At 36.1% G+C, this 17,726-nt stretch overlaps 2 protein-coding genes across 4 annotated transcripts; one reads left to right on the top strand and one right to left on the bottom strand.

Annotated features, from left to right (window-relative positions):
• Window positions 1–746: 746 nt before the first annotated feature.
• Window positions 747–11,985, bottom strand: LOC114538373 (signal transducer and activator of transcription 5A-like). 3 transcript variants are annotated; one of them, XM_028559550.1, is made up of 28 exons: window positions 11,723–11,984; window positions 10,082–10,178; window positions 9,841–9,915; window positions 9,621–9,707; window positions 9,244–9,327; window positions 8,523–8,604; window positions 8,087–8,148; window positions 7,762–7,851; window positions 7,256–7,404; window positions 7,111–7,162; window positions 6,561–6,667; window positions 6,263–6,331; window positions 6,007–6,072; window positions 5,695–5,733; window positions 5,446–5,485; window positions 5,283–5,336; window positions 5,156–5,197; window positions 4,652–4,726; window positions 4,403–4,495; window positions 4,067–4,205; window positions 3,850–3,908; window positions 3,611–3,705; window positions 3,226–3,362; window positions 3,012–3,081; window positions 2,676–2,761; window positions 2,532–2,592; window positions 2,109–2,196; window positions 747–1,968 (listed from the first exon to the last, which is right to left on the bottom strand). In XM_028559550.1, the coding sequence occupies exons 1-28, from the start codon at window positions 11,851–11,853 to the stop codon at window positions 1,810–1,812; spliced, it is 2,388 nt and encodes a 795-aa protein (XP_028415351.1). In that variant the 5' UTR covers window positions 11,854–11,984; the 3' UTR covers window positions 747–1,809. The 3 variants fall into 3 exon arrangements, with proteins under 3 accessions (XP_028415351.1, XP_028415352.1, XP_028415353.1); XM_028559551.1 differs by having other exon boundaries at window positions 1,793–1,883; window positions 11,723–11,985; XM_028559552.1 differs by having other exon boundaries at window positions 1,875–1,991.
• Window positions 11,986–12,934: 949 nt separating this feature from the next.
• On the top strand, window positions 12,935–17,078 carry LOC114538380 (probable acyl-CoA dehydrogenase 6). The gene is made up of 6 exons (XM_028559561.1): window positions 12,935–13,080; window positions 13,174–13,539; window positions 13,938–14,147; window positions 14,626–14,937; window positions 15,416–15,577; window positions 16,041–17,078. The coding sequence occupies exons 1-6, from the start codon at window positions 13,071–13,073 to the stop codon at window positions 16,286–16,288; spliced, it is 1,308 nt and encodes a 435-aa protein (XP_028415362.1). The 5' UTR covers window positions 12,935–13,070; the 3' UTR covers window positions 16,289–17,078.
• The last annotated feature ends 648 nt before the right edge of the window (window positions 17,079–17,726 follow it).

The raw sequence follows: 17,726 nt of genomic DNA, 5'->3' as shown, positions 1-17,726 counted from the left end.
TTTGCCTATGTGATATTTCAAAGCCTACTAATAACTTAATTTCATTGCTAGAAATGACAGAAATGTATAAGTAGGTTAGAGGGCATATTTGTCCATTCAATTTTGTAATTTTTTATGCTTTATTATGTTCCTGCTTATTGTGCTCATAGGTTTTTAAACAAATACATAATTTATTTATCTTTAATAAAATTGTTTGTTCAATATAGAAGTTCACGTCTGTTCATCATGTAACGATCATTACATCAGTGAATGCAGTGGTTATCAAATACACCTTATGGTGTATATTGACCCCATAAAGTATAAATATACACTTTTCGGGGTAAATATACACTTATAGTGTTCCCCCCAACTTGGTGTATAAATACACTCATGGTGTATATTGATACTGTAAAGTGTAAATATACTCCTTACAGTGTAACTATACACTATTCGGTGTACATACAGAGGCAAGAGCATTTACACCAAAATTGGTGTAAATATACCCGGTTGAGTGTATATTGACCTTTAAGAAGGTGTATATTTGCACCTCTTTGGGTGTTTGCAGGGAGGCAGGAATTTACACCTTTTTTGGTGTTTGTACAACACTTGGAGATTTAGAGTGTAGAATCCTGGAAATTCAATGACTTCCTGTATCTCATGAGATACATGCATGGCATCGTATATAGTGGTCCCTATATATAGGCCTAGTTTAGTGAGGACCATACTGACGTAATTGTGAGAAGGCACATATCAAACAGAGAAACACATTTGATTATACATTTTAATCAACTAATTCATGCCTAATGAATGTATGAAAATATAAACATAATTATTATTTTATTACAATAAAACCAATCGCTCATCTTAAAACTAATAGCAAAAACATTTGTTCTTTATTCAAACTAAAATGTCAGACTTTTTCTTGCTCATTCAGCTATAGCTAAAACATAGATATATACCAGTGGACCCGGTAAAGCAGGCAAGCTTGCATTGTTTAAAATATTGATTAAGTAACAGAAGCACATCGCATGGCGGGATTGTAACAAGTGAACCCAGTCGCATCGGATTCCTTTTTATAAGCGGCTGAATGTCATTGTGATCAATCTATGGTTTTGCTTTGATAAATTTTGAATGAAAGAATTTGAACAACGATGTACGCAAGTTTAAACTTTTGAGATATGGTAAAGAGAATAAATAATTTAATGACGAAACTATATATTATATAACACAGTCCTATACACAAGGTGTCATATATAATATATAGTACACAAGGTGTCACTATATATTATATATACACAGTCCTATACACAAGGTATCATTTCTCTTTGTAAACTCTCACAATTTAAACTTGCGAAGCCTAGACTCGTGCTTTATAATTACTTGAAATGAATTATAATTACTGAAAATACATGGAATTGCGATTTGAAATAACATCAAAATGCAATTATAAGAATTACATCTTTCGGGCTTTCTCTAAAAGACAAAGATGCAGATGAAACGTTTTACGCGTCGGATTCTTACATGCCGTAGAAATACCACAACGCACCTTCGTTATAAATATGACGGAAAGTGTATATGTATTCTGCATATATCGACTTAACACCAAGTATATGTACGATGATGTTACACATTAGCAGTAGGCATGCCTCTGCTGTGGGTATTATTAGACTGCTAAGATTATATCTCCATTACTTGGAGTTCCTGAGATACTTTTATGGAAAACAGATTACAATTGCAATCCCACCTGGGGAGAATATATACCATTATTACTTTCTTGATTTAAGACTCCATGACGGAGGGCCGAGGCATGTACTTCAGGTTTTACAAATATTAGCTGGCCACTTGCAAATTTTCCATGATCTGTTCTAGGTTTATATCCATGATCGCTTCGATGTCTAAAAGGTCTGGAAACACGATCGAATTCAAATCTATTGTTTCTAATGGGTTTTCAGTGCTCTCTGCCAATCTATCAGACAGGAAGCTTTCGCTCTATTTTAAAAAAAAGCAAATTACTGCGAAGAATTAGATTGCAAAGTGAAATTTAAAAACATCATAATCAAATTCCATTATATATATTAGCCAACTAAAGTGAAACAAATCAATGAATAAGACAAAATATTAATACTTACTGCTAAAGGAGAACTTGGGTCCATAAAAGACTCGGGACTACCGGGCATTCCCATCGGAGAACCGATACCACCTCTATTTTGTTTGGCTCTGAAATAGAATACACAATGTAACTTACAGGAAAATCTTCATACGAAATACCCGCGATAACGAAAAACATTATTTTCAGTCGACACAGCTATCTGTGATGTTATTTTGATGCATTTTTGATAAAAGAATTTAAGCCTTGATCAACGAAATGAAAGTTTAAACTTCTAAGGTATGGAAAAGGAGGAATGAGTGATTTAATTTTATCGTTACAGGCTGAAATACAATTGGTAATGTCTGCCTATAAGAAGCACCATATTTGTTGCCGCAACTTTTTACAGTTCAGTAGAGCAACACGAGTGCGACATTCCTATTCAAAATGAAAATAAAAATGAAACCTTGAAACGTTGCATGTCAAGTTTGATTTCACGTAATCAAGCGGACCGTCGTGTGGTCTTTCTGCAAAAGCAAAGGATATTCGAAAGTTTGACAATGCATGAATGCTAAACAACGCACTTCTAAGCGTGATGTATCTCTCCTACCTTCGATTTTGGAGTAAAATTTTCCAAAGGCATCATCTTTGGGCACGTCCGGATACAAATACTGAAGTTCTTCGAGATCTTTTATTCTGTTTGAGAAAAATTAACAATGTTTAAAAAGAACTTTACCGTATGCATGCAGGTCCAAGTAGAGAAAACACATACATTGATGTCATTGACTTCAACTAGTAAACGTTTCCTCCAGGAGGAACTTATCAGTAGAATGTTCACTTTCAATGCATATCACAAACTTTCAGTATCAAGAGCATTATGAAATTGAAATGCATGAACTATGAAGACAATTATGAAAATCTAATATATGCATATTTTATACGATACCTGTCGGAAAGATTCCGTCTTCCAAGATCTTTATAGCTCCATGGCTCAATATTCCACACATCCAAGTTGCCTGCGATGAAAAAAGAAATTTTCATACATGCCCGCACAGTCAGCCCAAATGTATTATGAAACAGCAAAGTAATAATAACAGGCATGCTCGTGTATGATACAGTATAAGTAAGTTATTTTCCAAAACCATAAGTGATTTACGAACCTTGTTCATTCACAAGAACATATGCAACTGAGATTCCACCCAAAATTCCATCACTGAACCTCAGCAAAAATGTTCCAACAGGTTTTTGAAGCAAAATTTCCCTGGCTTCGTCTTTCGCAATAAATCCCAAGATAAGACTAAGAAAAACAGCAATCAGATGTTCTCAATGTATTGCCAAACAGGTTTGGCGTAGTATGGTACACTATATGCCCTTGCGTATTCCCCAAACATTACAAGAAACACAAACTTTTTGTAATCACTGAAAAATTTAGATGCAACTTACAGATTCTACGCATTATTGTTACACATGATTGTTATGTCTATCATCAAATTTTGTTTGTTTAGGGTACGTAAAACTAAAGAACTGAAGAAATCTATCCCAAACCTCTCCTGCCATTCCTGTTGAAAGTTTTTCTTTACAAGGTCCAAAACGGAATAGAACCAGACCCAGAATGTGAACTGTCTGTCTGGAAGATTATCCTAAAAAATGGGATTCGTTTTTTATTCGTTGAAACAAACAGAACGGGGCAGTGAAAAATACAAAAATAAAGCACGGGCCCCGGAATCCCTGAAAAGCGGTAAAACAAAGCTACGGTATCTTCCACAATACAATATTAAAATTACCTTGTTAAAATGTTCCTTCTTCAACTGATGGTTAGTGTAACCTTCCATCATAGGTTTTTCTGCAAAACAGGATTGACTCAATTAATTGCAAGCTTGGAATATTAACTCGACCTATCAAGAGACAGCTAACGCCGCCCTTCCTGTTAATTCAGACTACACACGCTCCAGGTTTTCCAACCAGCAACAACTGTATCACATACTGTAAGGTAACACTGACCTCCATATAACTTCGAAGCAAGGTAGTCAAGATGATTATCATTCAAAGGATGACCGTTTGCCAAAGACCATCGCATATTTAATGCCATTGTAAACTGTGCCCAAGTCACGACTTCACAAACTTCAAAGGGAACGCGCTCCTAAAAGATACCGAACGTACGCGTCGTGTATCATCTCTCTAAACTAGTATTGCACACATTTTTGGAAAGTTATGATGAATGTAATCCAAATTTTCCTTTCAAATAGCGGGATACGTTCACTGTGTTAATGCTTCGCCAATTGTAAGTCATTTATATAATAAATTCGGGTCCTTTAAACAAGGAAATTAATATCTTACAATCACTGAGAAGGCATTATCCCAGAATATCGTTCCTTCAGCCTCGGGCTGTTGATTTCCGTGGACAATGACGGAGACTGGTAACGACAGTTGCTACAAAAGACACATTTTTAAATAAACGCAAAAAAATCTTATGACTTGATAACTATGCTAGAACTAGCAAACGTTTTTCAGGACTGTTTCCATAGCAATTTGTGAAAATTTCAGACCAAAACGATATGGCCAAGAAGATACACAATTAAAGCTTACCATAACTGGGAACTTTTCACCGCCTATATGCAGTTGAGCTTGAAAAACAAGCGTGGATTTCTCATCCATGACACGCTACGAAAAAAAATAGGATAAATGCTTAACAAACGTATTTCTACGTTGGTATACGTTGCATTTTCCCTGCATGAAAAATCGTTTTACAAGACATTTGCATACGGTTAAAAGTATACTTTCTACCGAAAAGAGTAAGTGTATAGCTGTTATAAAATCAATATAGACTACAATCGAATTTCGACGCAAAAAAATTCACACAAGTGTGAAAGGTACCCCAAACATAAAGTGAACAGCTAATAATTGACTAAAATTTATAATGTGCAAGAAAAATAATCAACATATGACGTCAAGGGAAGAGGGTTAAGGGAAGAGGGTTAGACGTTGCATGGAGCAAAAGAAAAGAGGGTTAGACGTTGCATGGAGCAAAAGTCTGATTCTATTATAAACCTTATCATTGGCGATGCCTATTGTTCGTGTATTCAAACATACCTCTGTGTTTTTCTTGCCCTGCCGATTAACTTTCTTCAAAGACTAAACATAAATGGAAATTTAACAGTAAAGTACCTATAGCTATAGAAGATGATAGATAATAGGTGAAAGTAATTTCCGTACTCACCATGTTTTTAAATTCGGCAACGACGGAATCCTTCTCTTGAATATATTCCATCACCTTAAAAACGTCATTATGTCAGTCAGTTGCCACGGAGGATTACAATAACATATATGTTATAATAACATCTATGCTTATAAGCAACTGTAACAACTAACGGTGAAGTTACCTTTTTGTTGTTCAAAATTTCATCCTGGCCCTGAGATTTCCTGTACCAAAAGAATACGATAAGTTTCCACGAATACATTAACTCTCCACGATGTCAATTAACCTAATAGGGCCTACTATACCCTGACTTTTTTCACAATTTTATCTCGTTAACTATTCACACAATAAAAAAATATTTAAAGAAAAATACTATCCTACTGTCTACGAACTATTTACTATATATCCAACGAGTGAAACATGAAGCACATACCATGTACCAGTCCGATGCAACTCCTCTGCTTGCCTCTCCCTAGTGTAACGAAACAAACAACTATAAGAGAGTATAATTATAAAAAACGGAGAAAAAGAAAAAGAAACTCCCAAATCGCTTCAAAGAATGCGTTAGTAGGTTTTTCCTGGGACATATTTCCTAAGCAATTTAACTAGTTTGCAAAAAATGATATATTTCAGACGACTGTTCTGCTGCATGTTTTCAAATACAATTTTTACAGTGGTCAACAACACCAACAATCGTGTTTACATAATATCTCAATACATACGTGTTAAAAACAACAACACTTACGTTATGATTGTGGCAGTCACTTCCGGCTTACTCATCTGCATATTCAGTTTGCTACCAATGAGATGTCTACAAAGATATTTGCTTATAGTTTTGCTTTAGTACTTCTATACCCCAATACATGTATTGCAAGTTTCCATATACGACACAAGCAATTAAGTTAGCAACAGTTTATTTTGGGGTTTATCTCAGGAAATTGTCAGTACACGAGATAGTATGAAATCAGTGACCTTCAGCAATTAATATGAAGTATACCAACCTGACAGTTGAGGTGAATTTCGTTTGCGTTTTCAAAACCTGGGGGGGCTGTTTTTCAATGACAAACGCGCTAAATGCAAAAAAAAGGTCGTTGAATACCAACGTAGAAACAGGGCAAGGAAACCACAGAGGCGTTCATATATAGTGACTAGGAAATTGCCGTATCATGTGGTGGTCTTATACATAAGTGTATGTAACTACTACTATACAACATGTATACAACGATATTCTGCGTGTACTCTCCCCCTTGCCGTCCTCTACCTGACGGTATGAACAATTCCAAAGAAAGTCTTGCATACCCTTGAATAAGCTGTGTCAACAGGTTTTTGTATGCATTTTTCAGCTCTGTCATGCGATTCAGCTCCATAGGATTGTTCTGCAAAACTTGCAGGAAAAGATTCTCCACCTATTACGAAAAATATTTTTTTATACTCCCCTTCCTGAGATCCATGACTCTGTATGGTGCACAGCAGCGGAATAAAATAAGCACGCTTTCCTTTATACGGTTAAAACAGCCAAACAAGTCCTGTTATATTTTAGTACAGACTGATTACTGGTATTTGAGAGTGTTTCAAGAACTCTGCATTTAGGTAAGCATGAAGTTGTTTACATCTGCCTAGCACGAAAAATGCAGTTTTGCCGCTACATTTCTAACAAAATACTCTAAACTATCAAGGGAACAGTTTTAGGAGAGGACAGTGAGGTGTCGAATGCTGGCATTTGATAGTTAAAGGCAGTTGGATTAGATTAAATGGCTTTTAATGGCATTCCTAAAGTGTCGAGAACAAGTAAATACTCGATGAGACAAATAGTTCATACAGGCACGCCTTGAAAAATGAAGATTTTTACCTGGGTTGTATGCGTATAACCACGCCATTCCAGCTCAGCTAGGGATTCGCAACTATAAAAAAAAACATTTAGACTGGAATTAAGCTCAGTTTCAAGGCAGACGAACTCCAACAAAGGCAATTTTCCTTGTGTGGAATATACATACTGTTTTTTTACTTCATCCAGGGTCCCTGGTTCTGGATAACCACAATGAGCTAATTTTTGTTGAAATCTCCAGTTTCCAATCTCATTGAGAACGCTTTTTTGATACTCTTGAAAATGCTCAAGTTGTATCTTAAGCTTTTCTATGGCATCCTAAATTTCGAAAAGGCAGAAAACGTGAAACAGACGGGAAAATGTGCCTGCACCAGAGATCTTGTAAGGACATATTTGACTTATTGAATTTTGATATATTGGGTTTTTGACTTATAGATAAAGCGAATCCAACAATTAAAACCAGCAGACAGGATGCGCAATGACTGACAATGAGCTGTCGCGAACCACTGCATATACTGATAGGGAAAGATTATGGAGGAAAATGGCGTTGTCTCAAGAATCAGACGTAAAACTGTACCCATTCATATCTGCCTAACTCGTTTATATATTTTTCATGTTAACTATCTGTTCATGGTGCATTAAATGAAAAATATTAATACATGCATGTGTACTTACATTTCGCCGAGAAAGCAACTCTTCTGCATGTTGTTTTATGGAGGCCCACATTTTCTCCATATTCCCCTTGCACTGCCGCAAACTCTCCTCCTGTTAGACCAATATAGTATAAATGGTTTGCCGTGATATATGCTGTATACGATATGCACTTAATATTTGAGAATAACGTTGAAAATTAATAGAACAAAACCCGAAATTCTTTACTCGGAAATTTCGTCCAACATCCTTTTTTATGTAAAATGTTGCCAATATCAAATGGAGAACTAGAATATTTTGTTAGCAATACGCTTTGCATGCATGCCACTATGCAACGACAATAACATACTTTCTTGGATGGTTCTCCAATTGTACTATTTTGAAGTTCCCGGTACTTCCCTTCCAGTAAGACTATAAAGAAAGAAAAAACGACAAAATGAATGGTATTGTTAATTGCACAGAAAAATAGAAATGTTGGTTTTTATTATGATTTTTACATCTGCATACAGTGGCCGTAAGCTCGAAAAATAAATATTTTACTCAAGTAGAGAACGTTTCATCATTGAAAAAAAATTCATATACTCCTATACTTGTATATATTATATATACTATACTTGGGCGTATTAACACATTAATTGATATGCCACGATATCACTAGCTCATACACGGGTGCTTTAAATACACCGTGGGTGAGTTAATTGCCATGGTTGTATCATCCTCGTACCCGGGACGGCAGTATACCAAGTTAAACTAAATGATTATGAATGAGCAAAATGTTTTCTAACCAATTTTGTTTCGTGTCTCCTCAAATTGGATAACGTAACTTTCTTTCTCCTGTTCTAAATTTTTGACAACGTTTTCCATTTCCTGCGAGAAAAACCCAATGATTAAGGAAACGTTTATATTACTATTAGGGAGTTAATTTAGGTTTCATGCACCTTCATACGACAACGTTAGAGTAAGATTTTACGCTATATCACAGTAGAGGAAAAGTGCTATCTATATAAATAGGCAATTCAAGCTATAAGACATATATTACTATGATATCATAAAGAGGTATTTTGTAACACTTGCTTAGCTTACGTCCCTGCATGGTTACGGTCTTACGGACTTTAGTAAGTTCATCCACACAGCCACTGCCACTGGCAGAAGTTGAAAAAGTGAAGTTACCGAATGCTACTTTATCAGGGGAGAGTGCACATTTTTTTGGTGATATGCATTGTAATTGAAGTTTCAGCACATTATAATTAAAAAAAACTGAAATTGCTTCTTTGGATTTCAGTGATAGAAAAATCGAGAGAAATTTCTTGCGCGGAAGACCGATTCTACCGTTTGCTATATATCGCGCAAATATGAGGTTTAACCTTCATAAAAGAAATATATCATCCTCTCTATTGCTGGCTCGAAGAAGTCACGTTTATTTTACTTGTTTCCAGTATATTGCATCACAATTATTTAACTCTCTCGTGTCATCCTATTCAATTGCGAAATCTCATGGAAACGCACCTGGGAATTCTGTGTAAGCACAGTGGCAATGAACTCTGATTGTCGGGCTTCATCAGTTCCATCCATGCCATCAACCAACTGCTCCTATACAACAAACAATTACACTTGCAGTGATTGCAGGAAGCATGCAGTGTTTAAAGGTTGAACCTAATCATACATTTATATGCACACGACATAAATCTGTTTCTAATGCGTAAAAATTGCATTGTACTATGTGGAGAAAGGGGCTTCTAGTGAAAATGTTACTCTGTGGCACAGCCCATTACCTAAGTAAGGAATTACCTCCACTATTTTACAACAACAAATTAAGCCACTGGACAATTACACATAAACACAACAGACTACAGTGCGGGATCTCACCACAGCACTTATTATACCTGACTCATCATAAGAAGTTGTGATTCTTCAAACAAAAGTTGATTTATTGTCATAGCAAGACCAGTCACGTTATTGCGATATTTCATCTAAAAAATGGAAAAGCTACCAGTTTAGATTGCAGTCCATACAATAATTCTGTTCCAGAAAGTGTGAAAAATGTCTTAATGTTAAAATGTAGCTCATTTGATGCAAGATATATACAGTATCAACATGTTATACCTCCACATTATTAGCAATCTCATTTAGTTTATTTACTAAGATCATTGACTCCAATGGTCTTCCAACATTTGTGACCTAAAAGCACAACACAAATATATAAAAAAGATAGGTTTGTGCCTGACCTCATCAAGTACATGAAGTACATACATACATGAGTTCATGGAAGGAATTACCTGAACACTTTAACAAAGAAATGGTGCGAAAGAAAAGGAGATATATGCATGGAAAGAAACTGAAATACCTGCTTAGCCTTCTGTCTGAGAGCTTCCACAAGATTCTGCAAAAGCTCTTGTGCCTTTTGCTCTTGTTCAGGCACATTACCATCAATAGCTTCACCCCTAGAAGACAAATCATTATGCATCAGGCACCACACAATCAACAATAACCTATTCTTGTTACGCTTTGGCTGCGGTGAACATGGCATAAATTTATGTAAGTGGTATTGTCTTGCAGGGAGCAAATATCTTTGTTTTTGGAGATCTCAAAGGCTGCAAAATTAGCTTATTAGATAGGATTAAGAAAACTCAATGAGCTTTTTAGCAATGATTGCATGGAAAACATGAACATTAGTTGTCATCATTTCTGATCTTTCTATACTTAGATGCTGTCTGACACTGTATAGACTCGATCTACACTTCCTCAAAGAAATCACAGATTCAAATTACTAATTCAAATACTAATTTGATTCAAATACTTATTAACACCTCAATCCACCCTCTAAGACACATTGGTTGGGTGAAGAAAACATTGTTTCATCATTTCTAGCTTATTCCAACAAAAGCTTATAGCTTAAAAAATAGAATGACAATAACTTGTTTGACAATTAACGAATAAAATTTTTCATCCATTGAAAAAGGAGCTGGTGATATTTGCTTGGTAATTACAAAATATATGAAAATGAAGCTATTTTCTTTGTAAAAATTGTTCATTCCAAAATTTCAAATCAAGATGAGCAGAAAAATCTCATAACAGAGCTTGCAGAGCATGTTCAAGAGCAGGGGGCTGATTTATGGATAGATAGCTACCCTCGATCCTCAAAAATATTTTGATTTTTTTGGCCCTTCCATGCTCTCTAGCCCCTAGTTGGCAAGTTAAAATGTTTAGAGACATTTGAACATAATTAATCAGAATGAGTATATATAGTGAAAGTACATTCAATAAAGTTCACATTCTCAAATACTTTTCTGTTCTATTTTTATGGATTCGCCCTTTTCATATTTTTGTTATTCCAAGAAACGCTTTACACCTTTGCTATCAGGAAGTCCCACATGCTGATTCCTAGAATCATCAACAGTTAATCAACAAATACCAAGAAAAGCCATCCTTCTTTATACCATGTATATAATTTCTTAGAAGAAACCTGTAGGGAAAACTCCTATTTTTGCAGCAATGAAATCCCTATATTCCTACAGTTTCTTAGTTGAGCAAACGTAGCATATTTTAGCCATTCTTCAGCTGAACAGAGTACCTATTTTTTCATACGAGAACATATTCGCCATATATCATGTGGGCGAGCAGTAAGTTCAAATCGACGTGGCAGAATAGTAAATGAACGTTCGGATAATCATCGATCATCGATGATTCCCAAGAAAATAATATGCTATATAAACGATGTGAAGGTTAGGTGATTTCGAACAATACCAGGAAGACATAAGAGCCAAGAAATTACTCCGATATGCCGGATTAAACACGTAAATCCCACGTGAAGTGTTAATAGTATGTACATCTTTAGTTGTAAATGTATAATTAAATAATGTAATTCTCTTCCAACATCATTCTAATTGACTGATATACAATCCTAATTCCCAAAGGAATACTAAAAGGAATACTAATTTATTCCATTATACAACATTTTGTCCCCAAAGGAATTCAAATATCTTACCAGGGCTGGTGCTCGAGCCAGGCAGCCAAATGGGATTGAACCTCGAGCTCAACGGCATACTTCCCGAGAAGTTCACCAATTTTGGCCTGGTCTTCTCCTTGCAGCGACTGAAGTTGCTCCCACAAAGTCATCTTGTTTTTACTATTGAATTTTAGAGCCGACCTTCTTCGAAGAACACTTCGCACGAACCTAGCAAACCAGATTTTGTTATCATATTTTTTAAGGGAAATCGAACACGCACACGCATCTAATTATTTTGCCATTCTGGGAAGAAGCAGGTGTGTGCAGCTTCCGGTTTTTCCCCGTAGCGTGAATATATCGATATCTGTATTATCTTGCTTGTTTGTTTTAGTTGTTGTTTCAATTCGTGTCAAACGTGATTTAAATCTCCTTTATTTCTAATTAAACAACTTGTTATTTCGCTTTTGTTTTCTTTTTATTTCCAACTCTCGTGGACACAAAAAATGATGAACTATGCTGTCAGTGTCATAAAGTCAGTAAAGCGTACAGCCTACTCAAGCTAGCGTTGTCTATTTATTTAAGGTAGGACTAAATTTGAGATTTGCATTTCGTTGTCTTTGTTTTTAAATTATCACTATATTAGAAATATATAAAGCCCGCAAAATATTCTGACCGGATGTAAAAAGAATTAACAACGATTTCCAAGTAAACCGGAAATAAATGACTTGATATTGAACCGCGTTCTTGGAAAAGCCCAACTGTTCCATCGGGGTAACAGTTCCGGTTTGAAAACAAGGCTTTACCACAGATCAGTGGGCTTTACTAAGCGCCATGTTGCTATTGACACAAAGAGAACCAGTAATAATCAGTGATATTGAAACATGGGCAAACAAACGAATGCTCAGTCAAGCAAATCATTTTCCTCATAAAAAAGCTTGCTGTATGCACATTGATGTATACTGAAATTGTTTTAAATCAGAATTGCTACCGTCTTATTTGCTATTCTAAGAAATTGGTAATATGCGATGCATTATCTGTATAGTAGGGGATTCCCCATGGCAGGGTATATTAATTCCACAAATTCTCAGAATGAACGTTCACCGTTCTGAGCACAAATTTAATTCCGTTACATCACGATTCAGCACGTGCTGCAAGATTCCAGGTAATAAAGTTTCGTTTATCACCATACCTTCATTCCAAGAATGAATCATAAGTTTAACATTTTTGAGAAATGTACATACAACCTTACATTTCAGCACAGCGAAACCTCATACCCCATTGACCCCAATGTCCTCTACACCTGATGACAACCAATGACAATCTCGTTCCCCGTGATCCTGCGATGATTCCATGGTTTGCAAATTAGTACCCAGACTGCTAATTTCTAATGCGAACTGGTAACGTTTGTTTTCTTTTTGGAAGGACAACATTTTTGGACTTTGTACATGCCTTAAATATCTCACTTACTGCTTATAAATTGTTTTAAATAGTTCTAACTATGCACCGAATGGTAAATGGTATACGGTCCTTGAAATGGCTGAATACAACGTCAAAACGTATGAAGGTTGGAATTTCAAAAAACCTGGAAGCTTTTTTTGCATCCAGCTCATCAGATAACATCACGAGAGAAAATATCTTCACGGACGAACACGTTGAACTACGACGTTCGCTAAATAAAATCATTGAGAAAGATATAAACCCTTACGTGGACGAATGGGAGGCAGCGTGTAGATTTCCAGCTCATGAGGTTTTCAAGAAACTTGGAAATGCTGGTTTTCTGGGATTAAACAAACCAACAGAGTATGGTGGCATGGCACTTGATTTTACATTTACCCTGGCTATGGCTGAAGAATTGGGTGTGTGTTTTACCTATACATATCTACATTTCCATCAAACATATATCTATATCTTTATCTCAACAGAATTAATGTGTAGATTAGAACACCTCAGAAAGAAAAATCAATTAAAGAGCCAATGACTCCCCTCATGTTTTTCAATCCCTCTTAGAGGAATATAGCTTCTTGTTATACAGAGGAAATCATTCATAGGGGTTGCAAGTATATTGAGTCAAAATTGTGAATATTTTCAACTCTGTAAATGATAATGGAGCATATAATGAAGATGAAAAGCTTATAAATCTCATGCACTGATGCCTTTAGTTGTAAATTGAAATGAATTCTTTGTTTTACTAAGACAATTAAAATCTGAATCAATATTTGATTCAGATTTTACTCATTTGATCCATATCTTTTAGGAAATGTCAACTGTGGTGGTATTCCAATGGCAATTGGTGTTCAAAGTGACATGTGTACACCTGCACTCACAAGATTTGGTAGTGATGAACTAAAACGGGAATTTCTTGCCCCCTCTATTGCTGGAGATTTTGTTGGGTGTCTTGGAGTTAGTGAGCCTGGTGCTGGTTCTGATGTTGCCAATATCAAAACCACTGCTGTAAAGAAAGAAGGTAGTGCCAGCAGTGTGGTTCTCTACAAGTAACAAGACCTAGGCCACAGCTCCTTTTATGGGTGCATTAAAATATACATTATAATACTCCAGGAGAAAGGATACAGGGTTAAAATGCCTTCCAAACAGTTCTGACACAATCTGTATAATTATATTGTATAATGTTTTATAATGTTTTATTACATTATGGATAGAGTTTACACTATATTCTAGCCAAAAGTAGTGCCCTGACCTGAAGAGGAAACATTTCAGAACAATGTGTTTATTGTGTAATTCTATCAAAAGAGTAAATAATGCCTTTTAAAAATTACAATCGAGAACCCCCAAATTCTTTACTGCTTCATATTAACAATGCTATTTTGTGAACATTGATTCTACTTGACTGTCATTAGAACAAGCTAATACACCAATTTCTGTTTTATTCACAAATCAACTGCAAGTTAATTCTTCTCATATATTTATTTTTTATTATTTCCCAGGGGATTACATCATAAATGGTGGGAAAATGTGGATAACCAATGGCATTCAAGCCGACTGGATGTGTCTTTTGGCAAACACCAGTGAGGGTGCCATACACGAAAATAAGAGTTTATTTGTTTTACCCTTAAACATGCCTGGTATAACAGTTGCCAAAGATATTAGAAAGATCGGAATGAATTCTTCCGACACAGCACAGTTTTTCTTTGAAGATGTCCGCATACCTCAGAAATTTCTGATTGGTGATGAAGGCATGGGATTTACCTATCAAATGTTGCAATTTGTTGATGAGAGAGTTTTTGGTGCTGCATCAGGTAAATGCCAGGAAATTAAACCATAATGAAAACGCTGATTTCGGATCAAAGTCACCTCCACACCATATATTGGCAACAAAAAGGTCACAGATATACATTTTACCAAAAAAACCAATTGACCTTCCTCAGACTGATTATTTTCCAGTCATGCAATCTAGTTAAGTGTACACCTGTGATCTTCCTCTTAATCCTGGAATAAACTGAATATTTCCAGCAGCAGTTCTTTCTCTTTATCTCAAACAAAGAAGCAATTCTTCTGCCGCAGGTTCTTGCCCAGTTTATTTTTCTCGTGTACATATGACAATCAAATCCCCTGGTTGACGATTAAGACAGAAACAGTTTTTACAGTTCCAAAGATGGCTGGCATTAGTCGCTCAAAAGCCATAGTAAATGCTCAAAGTGAAAACCCTACGACCTTCGCCTTCACCGTGGATGCTACGATCGTTTAATTCTTTTTTTTATAACATTTTTTAACTAGTGCTACTTACAATGGAAAGAGCGATCGAAGAGACAGCAGAATACTGCAGGCAACGTGAAGCGTTTGGCAAATCATTATTACACAACCAGTACATTCAATTTAGATTAGGAGAGTTGGCAACAGAAGTGGAACTGCTCAGGTCATTGACTTACAGGACTGTTGGTACGTACTGATGATGTCGGCCGCCTTATTTGTTAATATCTCACAATGACAATTGATATGCATCCTACAGGTTCAAGGCCCAAAGTCCGGCTTTGCGTTCCTCATGATCTGTCTTCATTTATAAAAGACGAGTGATTCGCAGGGCCTCAGGATCTTATATAGATTTTATCCGTTTTCAGCCGTCCATTACGATGATATGTTGGTCATGGGTTTTAAGCCGCGGCTACACGGGCGATTTTCTCTTCCTAGCGCATGTTTTTAAGTAATTATCTACACAAGCTTTCACAGTTGTATAAATTTTGCGAAGCACTTTTACTAATCTGTTAAATGTATTCAATAGCATACATCAGGAGGTAAAAAACCTGTCTAGCGTTGCAGCCGAGGCCGGCTTTCAACATTTCATTAATTGGAGGTTAAAATCCCTCAAATATCATCATTTAATTCTATCTTCGGTTTATTCTAGATCAATTTGTACGAGGAGAAGACGTGAATCTTATGGCAAGCATGGCAAAGTTGAAGGCGGGACGTTTAGCAAGAGAAGTGACTGACTCGTGTTTACAGTATTGGGGTGGCATGGGTTACAGTTCTGAAACATTAATAGGTCGATTATTCCGGGACTTGCGACTTCTTTCAATCGGTGGGGGTGCTGACGAAGTGATGTTGGGAATTATTTGTAAACTGGGAAACCTTGCTCCGTCCAAGAAAAAATAGAAGTATACAAAATTTTAATCGATTTTAGTGTGTACTACCATCAACACGTGCAGATGCTGATACACACAGACATAGCTAAATTTTAATGTAATGAGGTCTTTTTTCACATAACTCATTAAACATGTTTTATGTACTCAATCGTTAATTTAAATGTAGTGAACAGAACAGACACTGTTTTGCTCGTCCTTTTGTTTTCCTTGTGTAAATTTGTGTTTTGACAAAATGAAAGACACATATGCAATGAAAAACAAAACATGCTCACAAAACTAAACCGAAGTGGAATGTTTAGGCTGATTTTTCTCATTTGCCTGATTTGGTATTTGAACTCCTCGTACGGTTTTCTATATAGAATATTTGCGCGATTTTCACGAATTTTTGAGTTTTTAAAAGCAACCAAGCTTGTTCATGTTATGATATTCTTGATAATTACTGAAGGATAGCACATTTTGGCATGTCTGGAGCCCATAGCTCTCAAAAATCCTTCCAGATTTGAAATTACTTGCTTAGAAAACTGAAAGTTCGCGTTGCGTTGACGAATCGCGTCCGGTGTGTGTGGGCCTTAGGAAGCTAAACTACTCACCCCCTGATCTACCAAATAGCATTAATGTCATTGAATTTACCATAGCTATACATGATAACATAGGATTACACATTAACGCTACATGTTAGTCCGCAGTACTAGTGTGATGATGTAATACCCAATTTATATATTATTGTAATTCCTTAACTTGGTCAAACTGTATTATCTGAATAAAAATTGTGCAAGCCTTGTCATCATCAAATGATTTCGTATTATCACGAGTTCGTATTATCAGCGCCACAAGAAATACTGAACTGAAAACTTGTATGTTTTCTTCACATTTACCCGCGCATGCGCCTAGCTGAAATTGGGCTGCGCACTTCGTGACTACTTGACTACGTGTTAATCTAGAATAGGTATGATTAAAACATACAAGGCACATTAGATATCACTGATGTTTGCGAATTTGTGTTAGCTCGTTCGTTACATATTGAACGAGGTACTTTCCGCTCTCTTACGATTAGTTTTCTTCCGTACCGCTATACCACTTCATATAATTTTCCAAAATTAGATTCCAGACAACAAGCAGGAAGTTTAGGAGCAGGAAGTTTAAAATCGGAGCTCTGAAATGACTTTCGATAATCTCGTAATAGCTTTGACATTGCCGTTTTTTCGCAGATTGCTGGGAAAAACACCTGCCAGAATCCCACGAAACACTAGGGAAGGCTTCCTTTCGCAAATTAAACGACCGTTTGTCTGTTATTTGTAAGTATGGCCTTGATATATACACAATGAACCTATCTGCATGGGGCTTATATCATTCTTGTTCGTCTTCAAACAACCTGCTAAAATGTTTATGTTTCACTGTGATATTATGCAGAGACCTTCGGAGGCAGGTGAAAACAGCTGGATCCGTTT

This window comes from Dendronephthya gigantea, unplaced genomic scaffold (genome assembly GCF_004324835.1).
Source record: "Dendronephthya gigantea isolate DGI-Jeju-01 unplaced genomic scaffold, DenGig_1.0 000181F, whole genome shotgun sequence".
Taxonomy (NCBI): Eukaryota; Metazoa; Cnidaria; class Anthozoa; order Malacalcyonacea; family Nephtheidae; genus Dendronephthya; species Dendronephthya gigantea.
Note: the sequence above shows the minus strand (reverse complement) of the source record. Positions and strands in the feature narration are given on the sequence as shown.

Excerpts from the sequence above, each read along its gene's own strand:
- LOC114538373 (XM_028559550.1), bottom strand. The coding sequence starts at position 11,853 with ATGACTTTGTGGGAGCAACTTCAGTCGCTGCAAGGAGAAGACCAGGCC. Across the intron at positions 10,179-11,722 it reads TGGCTCGAGCACCAGCCCTG|GGGTGAAGCTATTGATGGTA; the intron begins GTAAGATATTTG and ends TTTGTCTTCTAG. Across the intron at positions 7,852-8,086 it reads TTGGAGAACCATCCAAGAAA|GAGGAGAGTTTGCGGCAGTG; the intron begins GTATGTTATTGT and ends TTGGTCTAACAG.
- LOC114538380 (XM_028559561.1), top strand. Across the intron at positions 13,540-13,937 it reads GGCTATGGCTGAAGAATTGG|GAAATGTCAACTGTGGTGGT; the intron begins GTGTGTGTTTTA and ends CATATCTTTTAG. Across the intron at positions 15,578-16,040 it reads ATTGACTTACAGGACTGTTG|ATCAATTTGTACGAGGAGAA; the intron begins GTACGTACTGAT and ends GGTTTATTCTAG.